The following is a 19253-nucleotide window of genomic DNA, read 5'->3' as shown; positions in this document are numbered from 1 at the left end:
GCAGCCGTTGGCCAGGTTTCCAAGTTACCGATTCCTTAGGGACCGCCATCCCCAGCAGGCAGAGTAGGAGGTCAGCTCTGATGTTTGCTGAGGTTCACGTCTGCCTGCCCCATGTGCCAACACAGCGGGCTCTTTGCCGTAAGCCCCCCGAGGTCCAAAAACCTCTGGTCAGCTGTGGCTGCCTTGGCAAGAGTGAGGGCTTTCGACTTGCATTCCTGGAAATTCTTTATCTTCAGATTCCCTGCCTGGCTTCAGCCTCCTAAAGCTCAATTAATCGCCACATAATGCTCTCCAAACAGCTTTAGTAGGTCAGGGTGTCTGCTGAGCACAAAGGCTGTGGGCAGTGCTGAAGGAACAAGAAAGGCCTGTCGGAGCCCTGCCACCCTGGTAGACACTGTCCCTCCCAGGACAACCCCTCTGCTTCGGGCAGGGTTGGGAAGCAGAGAAATGAAGCCCCCTCTCCTCCCCATGGACTCTCTCAAAGTCACATCTGTTCTCCCCAAGGCTTGTGGCCTAATGATTACCAGTGGACATGGGGGAGGGATGAGGGTGGGAAAACTCCGGGAGAAAAGCCATTTGCACTGGAAATGTGGGATTATGTCATCATTTCCACAGCAGCCATCAGAAGCAGGGGGAGGCTACAGGAAGTCACCCAGCATGCTTGCAAGAACAGAACATCTGTCGATTCTGTAATAAGATGTGCCCTGGGCTTTCTTTGCTAAGACACCGGGTCTCACTGCCCCACTGCTCTCCCCTCCAAGCCCAAAGAGGGGAAGACAAAGTCACAGATGTCAGGGGCACTGCCGTTACCTGGGCATCGTGAAAACAGAGGGCATAACAGTTCCAACAAGAGAGGTCTGGCTGGAGATGGGCACTGATGGAGGACGTATCTCCAAATCACGAGACCAACAGGAACCTCAGACTCTGGTCCAGACCTGGTGCATAACAACTTCCATTTCAGTGAAATTAAATTTTTCACTTGTACATTTTTGAAACTTGCTTCGAAAACTTCCAAGGACCCGCCAAAGGGAAAAAGACAGGATTTATTTCGATCCCTGGATCCAGGCCACAGCCCCGTTGAAAAAAGCAGCCACGGAGAGACACTGGAGTTGGCAACACCCTGAAGTCACAGCTGAGGGTGTACTTAGGGCAATGGGACCACAGCTGTCCCTGGTCCTGTCCAGTCTGCTGGGCCAGGACAGGGAGCCTCAGGGTCTGGGGGCCCTGATCAGTCCTGAAACCACTCCTGCCCTGCCAAGCAGCTGGAGAGATCTTTTAAAAATGCAAATCTGCTCAGATCTCTGCCTGCCTCAGGGCTTCTGGACCTTCTTAAAATAAAGCCCTAGGAGCCAATGGCCCAATGGCCAAAAAGCTGGAACAATCAGAGCAACCAAATAAAGTAGTATTGTATTATAACTCAAAGTATACAATAGATACCCACGAGTCCATATTGATATAAATAAATGATTGAATAAGTTAATAAATGGAGGAGAAGAGACAAATCTCCCATGCAAAAGAATTCCAAAAAATTTATGTAGATACTCCCCCTAAAAGAGGGGGCACAACTCCCCAGTCCTGAGATGTGCCCATAGTGACTTCCTTCCAAAGAGGACAGTATGGAAAAGGGGGAAAAAAGAGAAACTTGACAGTGGAGAAATCTGACAAACACGACCCCAGCCAAGCGATCAAGGTCAATGTGAACGGTCATAAAACACGTTGATAAAGTACCCTTGATATGATGTGATGAAAGTGGCACTTTACCTCTGTGCTCATCCTCCCCAAACCCATAACTCTACTCTAATCATGAGAAAAACATCAGACGAATCCCAGCTAAGGGACATTCGACAAAGTACCTGACAGTCCTCCTCAAAACTGTCAAGGTCATCAAGAACAAGAGAGTCTGAGAAACAGTCACAGCCAAGAGGCGCCTAAGAAGACATAAAGACTAAATGCCATGTCGTATCTTGGATGGGGTCCTGGGACAGAAAAAGGACATTAGGGAAAAAGTAAGGAAATCGGAATAAACTATGGACTTTAGTTCATAATAATGTGTCAATATTGGTTCATGAATTGCATCAAGTGAACCACGCTATTGTTGAGATGTTAATAATAGGGCAACTGTGTGCTTGGGTAAATGGGAACTCTTGATAGTACTGTCTCGATTTTTTTGGTAAGTCTAAAACTATTCTTAAAAGAAATCTATTAATCGAAAGAAATTCTACCGAGAAAAAAAAAATAAAGCCCCCAGTCCTTAACATGAGTCACAGTGTGCCAACCACCGGCCCCTGACCACTGTGCTACCCCCTTCCCTTCTCTGCAGGCCCCAGCCTCAATGAGATCCCTCTTTAGTTTTGCTCCCTTCTCTTTCCTCAAGGTTTCTGCAGATGCTGTTCCCTCCCCTGCCCCTGTGTAGTTAAGTCCACTTAGACTTCAGCTCTCAGCTTAGAAGTTGCCTCCCCTGGGAAGCCCTCGGGGACAAGGGACCAACAGAGAGGCAGGTAGACCTCAGGAGATAATGGGCAAGGAAGAGCGTCTGCTCCACAGAATATCATCCAGATAAGAGAGATTCAGGTCCAGCTCCAACCCCACCTCCTCATCACTGCGTGTTCTAGAACCACATCTGCACACAACAAGCCTCCTCTCCCCTGATTCCTCTGTTACATCTGGACACTGGCTTGGCAGGTGATCATCAGTGCATTGGCCACCCCTTGTACTCTCACTCTCTCCTTCAGCTTAGCTTTGGGCACCTCTGTGCCTCCCCAGTAGCAGGACTCTCTGAGGCCACGGGCTTCCCCTTCTCAACACACCCAGGTGTGTTTAGCCCTCCACAAGAAAAGACTATCCGAAAATGCTCTTTAGAGGACTTAATAGCTAAGCAGAATAGTTTCTAATCAGAACCAGCTGTTTGCATAGAAACAGGAGGTCTGAATACTTGCTGTGATGATTAATTTTAAGTGTTGTCTTGGCCATTGTACTCAGATATCTGGTCAGTGTAGATGTTACTGTGAAGGTATTTTTTTAGATGAGAGTAACATTTAAATCAGTAGACTTTAAGTAAAGCAGATTACCCCCATAATGTGGGTGAGCCTCACCCAATCAGTTGAAGGCTTTAAGAGACAAAGACTGAGGTCCCCCAAGGAAGAGGGAGTTCTGCCAGCAGACGGCCTTTGGACTCCAGCTACAACATCAATTCGTCCCCAGGTCTCCAGCCTGTTGGCCTGCCTTGCAGTTTTTGGATTTGCCAGTCTCCACATTTTCATGAGCCAATTCCTTAAAATAAATTTCTCTCTAAACAGGCAGACCTCCGAGGTAATACAAGTATGGTTCCAGACTACCACAATAAAGCGAATATCACAATAAAGTGAGTCACACGAAGTTTTTGGTTTCCCAATGCATATAAAAGTTACTTTTACACTATACTGTAGAATATTGTGTGCAATAGTATTATGTCTAAAGAAACCATTGTACATACCTTAATTAAAAAATACTTTATTACTAAAAAATGCTAACCGTCATCTGAGCCTTCAGTGAGTCAATCCTTTTGCAATAGTAACATCAAAGATCACTGATCACAGATAACCATGACAAATATACTAATGAGAAAGTCTGAAATATTGCGAGAATTCTCAAAATGTGACACAGAGACACGAAAGGAACAAATGTCAGGAAAATGGAGCCAATAGACTTGCTCAATTCAGCGGTGCCACAAGCCTTCAATTTGTAAAAAACTCAACATCTGCAAAGCGCAATGAAACAAGTTATGCCTGTATATGTGTATATATATCCCACTGGTTCTGTTTCTCTGGAGAACGCCAATTAATACACCAATACTCACACAGGACGTCCCCTTTGTTACATGGAGAGCTTGCTAGCGTGGATAAACTTCAGATCAGCTACAGCCCGAACAACCACACATGGCATCACGGGTCCAAAGTGTCAATGCCTCCTTGGCGCCGTCCTAAATGCAGCTCCCCCAGGGCCTAAGGGATGGAGACCACCAGGGCCCTCCTCTCTGGGGGCAGCAGCTTGGAAGGAGAGCTTTGTACAATACCTGCTTAAGTCCTTGGCTAGACCTTGGCAGGAGGGAATGGAAGCTTCGACTCCATCACCAGCTGGGGTGGAAGGCAAAGATGCGTGGCCATCACCAGCTGGGGCGGAAGGCAAAGATGTGTGTTCTGAGGCCGGGGGAGTGAGATCCGCACGGGCAGCAGCTGGGTGGGTGCTGGGGACACAAAGGGAGAATTATTCCCAGCGGAACTCGGCTCCTTTATGGCACATTCATCAGGCCCGCTCACCCCTCCCAATCCACTCACACACATGGCGTTGGGTATTTAAAGACCCAGCACACTGCTGCCCCAGGCTCCCCACCGGGTTCCCCAGGCCTCTGCTTAGACACAGTCGGGGTGCACCTTCCAGTGCAGCAGCCCCCAGGCCAGGCTGTGAATTCCACCCCCTCCTTAGGCTGCAGCAGAACCCAGGCTGCAGGCAGCTCGGGTGTCAGAACACTCTGAGTTGTCTTGTTTGAGTTTTGTTTGGGGGAAGGGACTTTCATATGATCGTTTCTCATCACTTTTTAATAAGCAGTGAAACACTGGGAGTTGAAAACTAAAATACAATTTTGCAAACTCCCCAGGATTTGGCCCAAAACTCTGAGGCTGAGAAAAGTCAAGGTGAAGAGGCTGATGTGTAACCAAGGAACCTGCACCAGGAACTTCCGGGGATCCCTCTTCCCTGGGGAAGGATTCCCAGAGCACAGCCCTGTCCCTGGTTTAATGGGTGAGTGCCCCCTGCTGGACATCCAGGGAAAGGCTGGGAGTGCAGGGTGGCCCCCAGCAGGAGGGAAGACAGCAGGGGCTTCCCTGGTGGCGCCGTGGTTGGGAGTCCACCTGTCGATTCAGGGGACGCGGGTTCGTGCCCCGGTCCAGGAGGATCCCGCATGCCGCGGAGCGGCTGGGCCCGTGAGCCATGGCCGCTGGGCCTGCGCGTCCGGAGCCTGTGCTCCGCAACGGGAGAGGCCACAACAGTGAGGGGTCCGCGTACCGCAAAAAAAAAAAAAAAAAAAAAAAAGGAGGGAAGGCAGGAAGGACAGCCACCTCCAGACACACCCTTGGAGCCAAAAGGCACCAGGCTTGGTGCTCAAAAGAGGTTCTGATCTTCCCCTTTGGCAAAAGCAAGACTAGCGATGCCGTCCACAGACTTCCAGGGCGGGTTAGCCCTCCCAGCCTCTCCGGCTGTCCGCACTGCTGTCCACACTGTGTGGCTCAGTGCCGAGAGCCTGAAACCCGGCCAGAGGTCGAGGCTGGGGTGATGAGTTTCACAGCCTCGTGCTGGGGACTCATTGCTTCCCTGTGGGCGTGAGCTCCTGCCGGCAGCTCCCGCACTGCAGGAAGGCAGGACGTTCAGGTTCCCGTGTCAAGGGCGTCCTGCTAATCTCCACCTCCTCCACGTCCCCTGCAAGGCTGGCTTCCCGGCTTGGAGGGCGGCTGCCACGGGCACCGCGCACCCAGTACAGCGAAAGAACTCGCAGTCTAGCCCCAAATCACCGTCGCAGCTCTCGGCAGGTCCTGCAGGGCCGGGCCTCTGCCCCGCGCCTCACGCTCACCTGCTCTGCTCTGACCAGCCGGGCCCCCCTCCCCGGGTTCCCACAGACTGGCTGCCCCTGCTGTGTCCTGGCCTCGGAAGCCCCCCTCGTCCCCAGGCCAGCAATTCCTCCGCTGCCCGCGTCCTGGCTTGGCCTTCACTATTCCACAGGTACGAAAACAGCAGTAGCTCCGCCCCTGCTGGTGCCAGTGTCCGGGGTGGCTCTGTCCTAGATGCCTGAGCCTGTGAGCCCGGGCCTGTGTTAAGTGCTTCACATACGTGACCTCGGGGAGCGCCACAACAGCCTTTGAGTCAGGTGTCATCACCCTCACTTTACAGGGATCAAAGCCGAGGCTCGGAGAGGCGAGGTCACAGAGCGAGTTGGCAGGGGAGCCAGGATGGGAACCCAGGCTCTGAGCATCGAGAGCCTGAAACCCAGCCAGAGGTCGAAGCTGGGGTCCAGCTCCATGTCCATTTCCTAACGGACCCCCTAGCACACACCCGGAAGCCCCCAGCTCCTCCTCGGTGACTCCCGTCACCTGGGACTTGAAGACCACGAGGGAGACCAAACTCCCTGAGGACAGGGGCTTCATCTCTCAGATTCACCCCCGCAGCCCAACATCCAGCCAGGCCGCCCACAGTGGGCACTCGGACAGGCAGAGGGAGAGCCGGGGGCGGGGCGGGGCGAGTCCCGAATGGCTACCACCCAACCGGGTTCAGGGGGCAGAGAAGGAGCTGGAACCACGTGACCTTCTCCCCTGGGCCTCATGGAAAACTAGGAGCAAAACAGAGCAGAGAGTAATGATCCTGGCTAAGCCCAGAGCAAGGCAATCCACCCGTGAACAAAAATTACAATGAGCTCGTGGGCAGAACCGGCAAAAGTGCGAAGTGGGTTTACAGATGGCACGATGCCTTGGCTGTTCAAACTGTTGTTTGTAACAACATGGACAGTGGCTGAAATAACTTTCTTCATAAAGAGGTGACTCAAACGAATAATGAAAACTATGGGGGGGGGCTGTTAAGCTCCTTAAGAAAGCCATTTTCACACTCTGGAAAGCTACATTTATTCTTATCCATAAGCAGTGAACAGGCCACTTACAAACTCAAGCCTTTAGTCTAAAATTTGCTTTCGAAAGAAATTACACTGGCCGAGCCCCTTCCTCTGCACACCCCCTGAAGATTTTATTTAATTTAATGCAAACAGAATAGGTGACACAGTTCGTAGTTCTGTACTTTACAACTCCACCAAAGGGCAAGGAAAGGTTTCTGTCTTTGAAAACCCTGGCAGGGGGGGAGAGGCTGTGGCCTCAGAACAAGGCCAACCCCATGGGGAAGCACAGTGACAGCCACACTGCGATGAGGATGCCTCGAGGCTGACCGCATCCCCCCACCCCTGAGAACACCCTGTGGTCCCCTCAGCTCTTCAGCCCGGAGACCGGATGCCTGCCCCCTCCACCCTTCACTTGGTTGGCACCCAGACCACCAGGGCCACACCCTTCCGGCACTGGCCTGTTCCCATCAGCTAAAGGCACCAAACAAATGACTCAACAGCTCTTTTAAGAATGATGGCACCCCTCCCTCCTGGTCTGCAGCCTGCCCCAACCCCAGAGGTCGGGAGGTCAGGCCCCAACAGGGAAAGCTTCAGTGACTCACGACCGAAGCTCCGACACACGGGCACCTACAGATGCCTCCCGGCCCCACAGAACTCCCGCTGTCCCCTCCTAACCCTCCTCCTCCCCCAAATTTCTCCCCAGCTTGGCTAGTGGCCCCACCAGCTGTCCAGGCCCTGGACCAGAAGTTGAGACTGTCCTTGACTCTCTTGTTCTCTCGCCCCATCATCGCCCCTCCGTGCTGAGTCACATCCCTTGTCCTTCCAGAATCTGTCCCCTTTGTCCTGCTGGTCCAGGCCTGCAGCTTCTCTGAGCAGGGCTCCTACACATCCATCCCCCAACACACACACACACAGACACCAGAATGTCCCAACTCGAGCTCGGATCAGGTCCTTTCTTTTTTTTTCTTTTTTTTTTTTTTTTGCGGTACACGGGCCTCTCACTGTTGTGGCCTCTCCCATTGCAGAGCACAGGCTCCGGACGTGCAGGCTCAGCAGCCATGGCTCACGGGCCCAGCCGCTCCGCGGCATGTGGGATCTTCCCGGACCGGGGCACGAACCCGTGTCCCCTGCATTGGCAGGCGGACTCTCAACCACTGCGCCACCAGGGCAGCCCTGATCAGGTCCTTTCATTGCTTGAAGCCCTCCCCCACTTTCCACGCCTCACACCTGATGGAATACAGGTGAAACTCCCGGGCCTCGCAAGCTGGGGCTCCCGCAGCCCAGCTGTGTCCCCTCCCGGGTTTGTCCTCCTGTTGCCCTGACCCCACCAAGCCAGTCTCCAAGGGCTCCTGGCAGTTTCTTGCCTCTGTGTCTTTGCTCAAGTAGACCCTGCCCCTGAATCCCCGCCTACCTATCTCAGGCCCCCTCCTAGCCCGCCCCATAATCATCCTGCAGTGTCATCCAAACAAGGAAGCTCTCCCCATCCCCGGCAGGGGTAACGATGCCCACCCTGCATTGCCAGGCTGGACGGGGCCTGGCTTCTGCATATGCTGTTGTTTTCTGCTAACACGTCCTCTTCTCCTACTAGAGAATCAGCCACTGTGGTCTCTCCAGACCCCAGCACGGGGCCTGGCCCAGAACAAGTGCGCAACACATGGCAGCTCCTTCCCTCCCGCCCCCTGGCCTCCCAAACATGCAGGCCACAGAGAGTGGACAACTGTCCTATCTTCTTGGAATCTCAGAGTCCAACCGTCTTGAGGTGGGACCAGCAACATAAGCGGCAAGAATGCAAATGAAAGCAAAGTGAAAACACAAGGCCCCGTGTGCCTGAAGTATAAGAATTTCAGGAGGGTGACGACAGCAGCGTGCTGAACCGAGCACGGGGCCCTTCTGAGCACGGGGCCCTGGGCGACCGCCCAGGTCACACGCCCATGAAGTCAGCCCTGGTTCCAGACCCCGAGGGGAAGCTTCCATAGGGCCCCTCCAAGGCCCCCTGAGCTGCCAGAGGGCCTTGTTGCTGGAGCAGATAACCAGGTCGGCCTCCCTTGCCAGCTCCTGTCCACTCAAGTCTCCCGTGAGCAGCAGTGACTTGTCTTAGAGACGTTATTCTCAGGGAGTCGGGCCCTTTCCGATGCCCAGTACCACTCCCAGCCCTCAGCGGGAACCCGTGCGCAGCTGTCAAGCCCAGCACAGAGCGGGGCAGAGCCCTGAGACGGGGTCCACATCTGCATTCTCAGTTGGCTTCTTTTTTTTCTTTTTGGCCATGCCACGTGGCATGTGGGATCTTAGTTTCCCAACCAGAGATCGAACCCGTGCCCCCGGCACTGGACCACCAAGGAATTCCCCTCAGTTGGCTTCTGCAAGGCACGTACATTCACTTGCCCTTGATTCTCCTCCCCTATAAAATGGGCCAGGAATAGGGCTGCAAAGACCCTTCCAGTTGTAAAAGTCCACTAATTCCTTTTCCCATGTAAGGAGTTAATCAATGTCTCCTATGGAATAACAAAGAAGCTGAATTCAAATTCACGTAAAGTATTTGTATTTTTGGAAGATGAAGGAAATGTTGATTTAATTTAAGCCTTTTATTTTTTAAGGGAAGAGTTGACCAAAAAAAAAGGGCAAATAAACTCACCATACTTTCAGCAGACAGAAATGGCATGTCGATCAAGGCATTCTTTCCTGCGAGGCCCAGCTGGACAAGACCTCTGAATCCTTCTCAACACAGATCCCTAAGGAACCACTACTAACGGGTCAGAGTTTGCCATCCCTGATTCAGTACCTCACCAAGGTCGTCACTAACAACAACTGGTCCCATTAACCGTCTGGATGCAGTCGCCACCCACACGAGACCTGAGAAATACAGAGCATGTTGCTTCAGGGCTGGCACTCAGCCCGACAGTCCTCCAAGCCCAGCTGTAGTGAGATGCCGTCACCAGCTGTTGTCTCTTGACACCCTGTTCAGGGCTTTTGAGTCCTTCTTGGCGGATCCCCCACTGAACTGATAGCAGGTTTCATTTCAGAGATGGAGAGAGTTGCCAAATTAAGCCCCTGTCTAAGGACAAACACCAGAGTGACCCTGGCTGTCATGGGAGTGTGATAACGGCCCCCAAGATACAAGCCGAGCATATCACGTCCTGTCGGGCCAGATGGGCGAGAGCATCTTATCTCCCATTTCACATCACCATCTGGAAGGTATTAACACAATAGCCCTTCCTCACAGGCCCCCTTGATTTTTTTCTTCCTGAATCCCCAAGTGCACACGATCACGTAATAGGGCAAGAGCTAAGGCCAAAGACTCCGCTCAGGCTGAAAGTGAGATGCAAGCCAGAGAAAGAAAAGCGCTTTGAAATTGCTGGTTTGGAGAGCTACGTTCGGTCGACAGGAGCACAGGACAATCAGTCCAACCGAGGCCTGGGGTTTGATAAGAGGAGTCTCCAAGATGGGAGATCCTGCATCACCCTCCTCCGAGACGCAGCCCCTGAGAAGCAACAAAGCCAAAATCAGAAAGTGCCCAGAGAGGCTTGCAAATTGGCTGGAAACTTCAAGGCAGGCACATCAAGTGATCTCTGTCGCGAGGGAGATATTCCAGCCTGTGAAGAGCAGCCCACATGACAGTATAAACGCCACCGACCTTCAGATGTCTGGCCGTAGGCTGGCTCTGCACAGTTAACCCTCAACAGGCTTGTCGGTTCCTTCCCAGCACATTCATACCCTTTTCACAGAGCGCGTCTGTGCTCAGAGGACAGCAGTTACTTTTAAGCTTGGCAGAAGCAAAACTTAATCAGGAAGGAAAATATTAACTAAAGGAAAAGTCATAAATACCATCCCAAAACTACAAGAGGCTTTGATCTGGGTTGGATCATCTGGCACATTAATTCCCACCACTGTCTTTCCCAGTTCCTTGCATCCTCTTCCCAGGTGCAAGATTCCTTGCGTGCCTTGACGGTCCTTGGTAACAGAGAATGCAGAGCTGAGGATACTGAGGACAAAAGGAAACTGATCTCAGATATCCAAGATTTAACTATTTATTCAGAAAGTCAAAACCTACTTACTACATAAAGCAGCTCCAGAACCATGAAAAACCAAGCCAAGAACAAAATCCTGTGCTAGTTTGAACCGTACAAAGCTGTCAATATTTTGACAAATGCCAATGTGGCGATTCACGTGCTTCAACCTAATAGTAGCCAGCTGGACACTGGAAACCCAAAGGTTCTGAACAAATATATAGGTGCATCCCAACTGACTCAGCCTGCTAGGTACTGGTTACGTAACTCTGTTTCATGAGCATGTACCTTCATTCAACATGTACCTTTTAAATGGTACAAAGGAATTCGGTTATTCAGAGAAGGCTTTCCTTCTCTGAAGGGATCTGTTGGATCCCTTTTCTAAGTTAAAACAACAGTGCCCCCACTTTATCCCTCAGTTTTTAACAAGGCGCTTGCTTAAATAAAGGTTCAGCTAAACTTTCTGAAGCAGTTGAACCCACCCACACACACCCATAGCAGAAAGACAAAAAAAACCTTATTGTGCCAACAGATGAAACCAAAAGAAACCACATGATTTGGAGCAAGAGGAAAAACAGAAGCTGTAAGTCAGTATGAATTCCCTGTGCTTTCAACTTTGGAAAATTCTGAATTTGGAAACTCCAGTGAGACGATCGCGCTGAGCAGGGGCTACCCCCTACTCCTGGCTCTTTGGTCCAAAGGCAGAGATTAGAAAGTTCAGCCGCCAGCTGCTGGGTCAGGTGTTTCCTACCCTGAGGAGCCATTAACAGCCAGACAGGTGAGAAGAGCATCTGGACATGTTGCTTTACCCAGTGGTTCTCCAAGTGTGGACCCCAGACCAGCAGAAGCAGCAGCATCCGGGAACTTGTTAAAAAAGGCAAAACCCTGGGTGCCTCCTCAGACCTCCTGAATCAGACACTCTGGGGATGGGGAAGCAATCTGGGCTGGAAGTGGGTTATTTTGAGGCATGCTAACGTTTGGACCCCATGGACATGAGTCAGGTGAGTAGTTTTCCAGCTGTGTCCACGGGAGTCCTCAAGGTCTCAAGAGACCCCTCTGCCTGGATTCCTGACTACAGGAAAAGCACCGAAGGTTCCCAGATGTGACCAGGGTCCCCCGTTTTACTCTGTTTAACAAATGGTAGTAGAGCTGGAAGGTTCCAATTGAAAAACAATTCTGCTGCTTTATAAAAAAAATAGAAAATATTGAACAGATGGGAGTACAAGTGGCCACGGGCAATCTAGTCATTTGTAGAATGTTCTAGAGGGTCTGGACTCGGCTTTCTGTGCCATCCGGGGATGTCAAAAGCCAAAGGGAAGCTCAACCATTTACAGGGGGTTCAGGGGCTGTTCCCCGAGGAAGGAGCAAGTTTGACGTCGTCCAGTGGCTTTAACTGGAGAGAAGGGGAGTGTCAAAATCCCTTTCATTTTATTTGAGAATTGCTGCAGGGACGGGGGTGGCTTCCCTCTTTGTTCTTGCTCAGAAAGAGGGTTGAAAGGGAAGGATCAGCACCAAAGAATTAGTAGCGGCAGAAAGGAGGGAGAGAGTTCTGCTCTGCTTTCTCTCTGGTGGCTTAAAGAAAATGCTCCAGCCCCACTTTTCTTGTTTTAATAATTTTTTAACATATTTCTATTTTAATTTAAATTAATTTTTTAATTTAAGGTACCAACCCTGCTTCTGCGGGACAGCAAACCTCTAGAGGATGTTACAGGCTGCCCTCTGCCCAGGTTTGTTCCTTCCCCATCTCTCCTCACCTCTCCCCCTGCCTCTCCTGTCCCTGCTCTGAACAGGAAGTGGAGGGGGGATCCTTGGGTGATGCTATGATCTGAATGTTTGTGTCCCCCCAAATTCCTATGTGGAAGTCCCAGTGCCCAAGGCGATGGTATTAGGAGGTGGGGCCTTTAGCAGGTGATTACATCATGAGGCTGGAGCCCTCATGATGGGATTACTGACTTTATAAAAGAGACCCTGCAGAGCTCTCCAGACCTTTCCATCACGTAAGCGCACAAGGAGAAGTGTGCAGCCAGGAAGAGGGCCTCCACTCGACCATGCTGGCACCCTAATCATGGACTTCCAGCCTCCAGAGCTGTGAGCAATAATTTCTGCTGCGTATAAGCCACCCAGCCTGTGGTATTTTGTTATAGCATTAGGAACAGACTAAGAGAGATGGGGTGGGGAGGCAGGGTCATTTCTGAGGTCTAAAAAGCCACCACCACACACCCAGAATGTCCTTCTTAGTCACTCCCACAGAGCAGCAAGGTTAAGTACAGTTGATTCTCTTCATTCATAATAACTATGTTCTATAAAGTCACCCTGGACACTGAATGAGCAGACACTAAACCACTGCTCCTACAGGAAATCTAGGGTTAGGTTCCTGCAAGCCACTGGTCCCAATATTTTTGTCAACCGATCAAAACATAATCTTGCTTTATGTGAGTTTCTATTTTAAAACATCTTATTTAATATATAATTGATTCCTTAACACTGAATTTACAGTAGACAGCACTATAACTCACACCCAAACGAAGCTTATCTAACACAAGTATTTTCTACATCAGGCACATCACAGCCTTCTTGCACTTTGGAACACTGGACAGCACTTCAGCACTGTGCTTAGAGGCTATTTTAAACAGCAAAATCATCAACAAAATGCACAAAATCACAAAAAGCACGGCACTAAATATACTGTGAAAGGACACTTTTCGTAATACGAGAGCTGTGGCAAGAAGCCAGAGGTCACCTTGCTCCACTTCAGCTGGGAGCACGCTCGTCAGGTGACTCAAATATTTTGCTGCTCTGCATGTGTTCACAAATGACCATGAAAGAGCCATGAGTATCAGTCTTGGGGTTACAAATAAATCTCAGCGAGGAAGCAAACTCACAAACATGGAATCTGCAAATAACTCGGATCGACCGTATTTTGTAGACAGAGTTGGTAACCAAAGCCAGACCAATCTCTGCTCCTACCAGAACTACCTCCTTCCCACCAATTTCCAGTAAAAATAGGACAGTACAACTCCGGACAGATGTCCAATCACACTGGCAAGGCACCAAAATTGCTCAGTCGGCATAGAGATCTACTGAGTCTTTCCACTAGAAAATAAAGCCAGAGAGCTGGCCAAGCTCTCAGCACTGATGAACTCGGTCCTCAGCCACCGGCCCCTTCCTGCATCCTGTGATCACTCTTGGTCATGGTCACAGGTGACACAACTTCTTTACTCATGTCTTTCTTGGACTTGAGAGGCCAGTGATGTAGGCGGTACCCCATGGCATGGGGGGAGAGGGGAACCCGGCTCCCTGCAGCCAGTGGAGAAGCTCAGAACCAGGTTCGGTAGCCAAGCTGCACCTGCTTCAAACCCCGGCCCTGCCACTCAGTAGCCACATGTCTCTGAGCCTCCGTCTGCCCACCTGTAACATAGCAGTCGTAACAGAACCCCCTACCTGCTGGGGCTGTTGTGAGGATTTATGGAGATGCACCCAGCATGGTGCCTGGAGCACAGGAAGTGCCCTCAGTGGGAGCTTAAAGAGCAGACATCACGGGACTACTACGGGGCCCGGGACGAGTCATTCAAAAGACACAGGCTCGGTTTGAGGCAGGAACTTCAGAAGCGCCAGTAACATCCCCCGGTGGACGTTAGTTCTGAGTCACCCAGCCAAGTCCTCCTGTACCCTCTGCTCCCACGGGCCCTTGGCGTCCCTCGAGCACTGGATGAGGATGATCTCAGCCCCACTCCTTTCCCTAAGGGAGGCTGAGCCCCTCCGGCTGCAGCTGGAGGTCCCTTGGCCTTGCTACAACGGTGGGGGTCAGGGAAGGGCCATGGGGGAGGGGAGGAGGCCGAGCACAAGGACGGAGAGGAATGTCCGACTTCACCCTGGAAGCTTCTGCACGCTCCTTGTGTGCTGAGGGCCTTGTTCCCCAGCTAGGATGCGTCTTTTAAGAAGTTAAACTCATACGTAAGTAAGGACTATGGTTGACTCCCACCTGTAACAGAAACACTCGGAATTCGAGGTCAATGTGCAGCTGCCTTAGAGCATCTGTTTCTGGCCTGGAGCTTCCTGTGGTGTCAGCCCTGCCCTCACACCTCTCCTCCACCAGGCAAACCCCCTCCCAGTTTATGAAGAGGCCTCTCGACGCTGTCCCAGCAGGACAGCGGGGACCGGGCAGGAATGGACCGCCTGTCCCCCAGGAGGGCCGACTTCGGGGGTGGTTAGCGCACACTGGCCCCCAAGCAGGCAGACAAGGAGGCTCACCCCCCTCTTCCCTCTAACCCAGTTCAAGTCTACTGCCTTTCCCCAAGGACCAGCCCGGGCCAGGCTGGGTGCTGGGATTCCAGAGGTCGCAGCTGATCCAGTTTCTCCCCGCGAAGAGAGGGCATTCGAGACAGGTAGTTCACAGGGATCTGTGAAGGGCAGTGACACAGAGGGAGAGGGTGGCTGCAGGAGTTCAGAGGGAGGCTCCTGTCTCAGCCTGGGGAGGAGGGACCCAGTGTCTGTCCCGTTCACTACAGTTCCCCAGTGCCATGCACCATCCGGCAAAAAGCAGCTGTTTTACTAATACAAATACAATTAAAATGTGTGTGTATGTTATATAAATATAGAGAGAGACACATATAGACGTGTGTAGACAGAGAGATTGTGTGTGTGTGTATGTACATATGTTATATAAATACAGAGAGAGACACATACAGATGTGTGTAGAGAAAGAGACTCTGTGTGTGTGTGTGTGTGTGTGTGTATGTTATATAAATATACAGACATATAGACGTGTGTAGAGAGAGATCGTGTGTGTGTGTATATATACGTTATATAAATATAGAGACATATATAGACGTGTGTAGAGAGAGAGATTGTGTGTGTGTGTATGTACATGTTATATAAATACAGAGAGAAACACATATAGACGTGTGTAGAGAAACACTGCGTGTGTGTGTGTATGTTATATAGAGACATATATAGGTGTGGCTAGAGAGACTGTGTATGTGTGTGTATGTACATATGTTATATAAATATAGAGACATATAGACGTGTGTAGAGAGGAAGATTGTGTGTGTGTGTGTATATATATATGTTATATAAATACAGAGACATATAGATTTGTGTACTGAGATTGTGTGTGTGTGTCTATATGTGTTATATAAATATACAGAGAGACACATAGATGTATGTAGAGAGATTGTGTGTGTATGTGTTATATAAATATAGAGAGACACATAGACGTGTGTAGAGAGAGCTTGTGTGTGTGTGTATGTTATATAAATATAGAGACATATAGACGTGTGTAGAGAGAGAGCTTGTGTGTGTGTGTTATATAAATATAGAGAGAGACATATATAGACGTGTGCAGAGAGCTTGTGTGTGTGTGTATGTGTTATATAAGTATATAGAGAGACATACAGACGTGTGCAGAGAGAGAGCTTGAGTGTGTGTGTGTGTGTACAGGCGTGAGCCGAGTCCCGAGGCTGGCTGTGAGCAAGCCTGGTTTAAATAAACCACGGGTCAAATCCGCACCCTCTGAGTCGGGGCGAAGCCCGATGTACACGCCGCACACGGAGAGCAGCGATGGGTGTGGGGTTCGGGGCACGCAGGGCAGGGGGAGGGCGCGCGGGCGGACCACAAGGCAGGAGAAAGCCCCTCCCCCGCCCCCAGGCCGGTCTGCTGAGCAAGGCGGGGCACCTCGTCCCCTTCCCCGTGTGCTGATGCCTCTTCCCTTCCCCGAAGACAGAGAAAACAAGTGGCTGACCCAGCGCGTGTCCCGGGAAGCCAGAGGCGGCTAAGTCATTCCCTGGAAACGTATAAAGAGCACGACATCGCTCCTGGAGGACTGCTATTTTAAATAGAGCACGGGGTGGGGGGGGGGTCTTTCTGGTGCCCCTCAGGTAATTCCTGCAGCCCTAAGAAGAGGCCCAGCCCTGTGCAGGAGAGTGAGCACACCTGTGTGTGTGTTGGGTCTGGGGGGGAACTGCGGGACAGAAGATGGGACGGAGGACAGGAGGCAGCCTCAGGGGCCGGGCCCGGGGGTCCTGCCATCCGCCGTGGGCACCACCGCCACCATACCTCTGGGCTGTCAAATCCGTGGACACCCAGCCGCTGACGTCACCGTGGGGGGAGAAGGCAGCTAAGAGAGGGTTTTCCAGGTCTTCTAGGGCAGTTGGTTGGATGACATCATCCACTACAGGTGAACTGAAGGAAAGAAAAAAACCAGGGCTCAGAAATGTTCCTGAATGTCTTAAAATATGTTTCAACAGCACATTTTATCTGGGCCCTAAGCAGGGCCTCAGTTTCCCTTTTCATAGAGGAAGGGGCCGGTGTTGCTCCAGGTGCAGACCACGGAGGGGGCTGGTCCAGGAGGGGCTGTTTACCGCTCCACCATGAGACAGCACAGACACCTGGGGTAAGGGTTTAGAAACCTTTAGAGCAACACGATAGAGTCATTTTGTCTGTTGACGCGTTTTGTAGGTCTTGATGGGTGGTTCTCAAGCAGGGGTGATTTTTGCCCCCTGGGGACATCTGGCAATATCTAAAGACATTTTTGGTTGTCACAGCTGGAGGGGGCGGGTGCTATACTGGCATCTAGTAGGCAGAGGCCAGGGATGCTGCTAAACATCCTACAGTGCACAGGACAGACTCATAACAAAGAATCATCTGGCCCCAAATGTCAGTAGTGCCGAGGTCGAGAAACCCTGGCCTTGAGTTTTGTTTCATTCTCTAGTAATTCATTTAATTATATGTTCAAAAGTTTTGACCTACAGTGAGATAGAAATTAAAAACTACACTGGTCCTTCATCCACTGGGAAAGTCAGCATTTGACAACCTCCAAGAGCAGGCAGGATTTGAAAGTTCGGAGGGACACAGGTCACCAGACACTGTCTCTGGTCACACACATCTGCTTACTCTGCTGGGAAACCCCTTTCATGATCAGTTATGTCTCAGTTTATCGGGGAGGGTCAAGAGTTCTTCCTTCTGATGAGCTCAGCTCTGGGGCAGTCAGTAACGAGACAGTTATCTTCATTCCTTGAGCAGATATTGACTGAATAACAACTCTATGTGGTGAGCAGGAAAGAGGTGGTCCCTGCCCCCCTCCTGGAGCTTACAGTCTCAGGAAACAGTCAAACATTTTTTAAAAATGCTTATTTATCCAGTAATAACTGTTGTAACTGCTAAGAAGGAAAGGTACAGATGGCTAAGAAAGCATAAACTAGGAGGTCCCAGCTGGGAGTGGGGATCAGGAAAAATGTCTTCGTAAAATTGTAAGCTGAGGCCAGTCACCAGCTCAGTGATAGCGAATATTTGCTGACACTTGCTGTGTGTCAGGAACTATTATCTAAGCACTTACAGAGATCACCATATGGTGATCCTCACAACAGCCCTATGAGGTGGGTGCTGTCATTATTCCCATTTTACAGATGAGGAAACTAAGGCACAGAGAAGTTGAGGAATTTGTCCAAGGTTGCACAGCTGGTAAGAGGATACAAACCCAAGCCAGACCCCAGAAGCCATGTTCTTAACCACCCCACTAGGCTATGTCCCAAAGGTTGAAGAGTAAGGGAAGGAAGAGTGCCCCCAGCACAGGGAACCACACATCTGAGAGCCCCAGATCAGGAAGGAGATTGGCATTCTGGAGGAATGCAGAAAGGCCACTGTAGCTGGAATGCAGATCAAGACAACCAGGAAGGGGACAGGTGGACAGGAACCAGATCACAAGGCCAGGTAGAGGGACTGGGACTTGATCCTAAGCTGAAGAATCAGCCCAAAGCCTTTATCAAATGCTCAGCCACAAAGTGCTGCCCTTGGCATTGAGACGAAAGACAGGCAGGGAGGCCCAGGGTGAACTTCCCAAAACTATGTTCTAAATATGACTGGACTAGCACACGTTTGTGCCCACACCTTTCTATTTATTCCCATGGATCTTGTGATGCTTCCTTTTTCCTCCATGGTTCCCACCCACTATCCCAAATCCCCCAGAACATGACCCTGGAGCCCTGTAATGACCACACCCAAGGAGCCAGAGAGAAAAGGGCACAGCGTGAAGTGAAGGAAGGGGCGAGCCTGGAGGAGGAGGCCGGCAGGGACTCTGGGTGTCTCTGTTGGATCACGATTTGGAGAATCCTAAACCACAGGCAATATCGACTTTCTAAAGTCATAAAACCTGAGCGGAAAAATGTGGCCCTGGAGTTCTGGCAACACAGATTGAAAGCCGTAAAAGACTTTGTTTTCTTTGACACAGCCATTCTACTTCCAAGAATTTATTCCAAGGAGATGATTAAGGGTGTGAGCAAAGATGCTGACCATAGCTGTGACCACAATAGCAAAAAAAAAAATGGAAACAACCAAAATGTCCAACACTAGGGGACAGTTAATCAAGTTAAAGCATGTCCACAGAATGGACTCATTTGCAACCATTTTTAAAAAGGTTAAAAAAATAAATAATTAAAAAATAAAAAAAAGAAAGTAGCTCTCCATATATCCAGAGGTAAATGATCCATTATTAACTGAAAATAGGATAAAAAAATATTGGCAGCATGATCCAGATTTTATGTGCATGTGTGTATCGATATATACGTATGTGTGTGTATATATGTACACATGCATATATGCGTAAACACCCACATAGGAAGCGA

At 50.5% G+C, this 19253-nt stretch overlaps 1 protein-coding gene across 1 annotated transcript in view; it reads right to left on the bottom strand.

Annotated features, from left to right (window-relative positions):
* The window catches only part of TACC2 (transforming acidic coiled-coil containing protein 2), a 181165-nt gene that overhangs the window by 88124 nt on the left and 73788 nt on the right, over window positions 1–19253 (bottom strand). Inside the window, exons 6-7 of the mRNA XM_082644573.1 lie at window positions 16690–16815; window positions 4052–4222 (exon numbers count right to left, since the gene is read on the bottom strand). Of these exons, the coding sequence (XP_082500699.1) occupies window positions 4052–4222; window positions 16690–16815 (297 nt within the window). The remainder of the gene's footprint in view (window positions 1–4051; window positions 4223–16689; window positions 16816–19253) is intronic.

Source organism: Mesoplodon mirus (assembly GCF_964341445.2).
Source record: "Mesoplodon mirus genome assembly, chromosome: 2".
NCBI classification, from domain to species: domain Eukaryota; kingdom Metazoa; phylum Chordata; class Mammalia; order Artiodactyla; family Ziphiidae; genus Mesoplodon; species Mesoplodon mirus.
The sequence above is the reverse complement of the archived record's forward strand: the minus strand, read 5'-3'. Positions and strand labels throughout refer to the sequence as shown.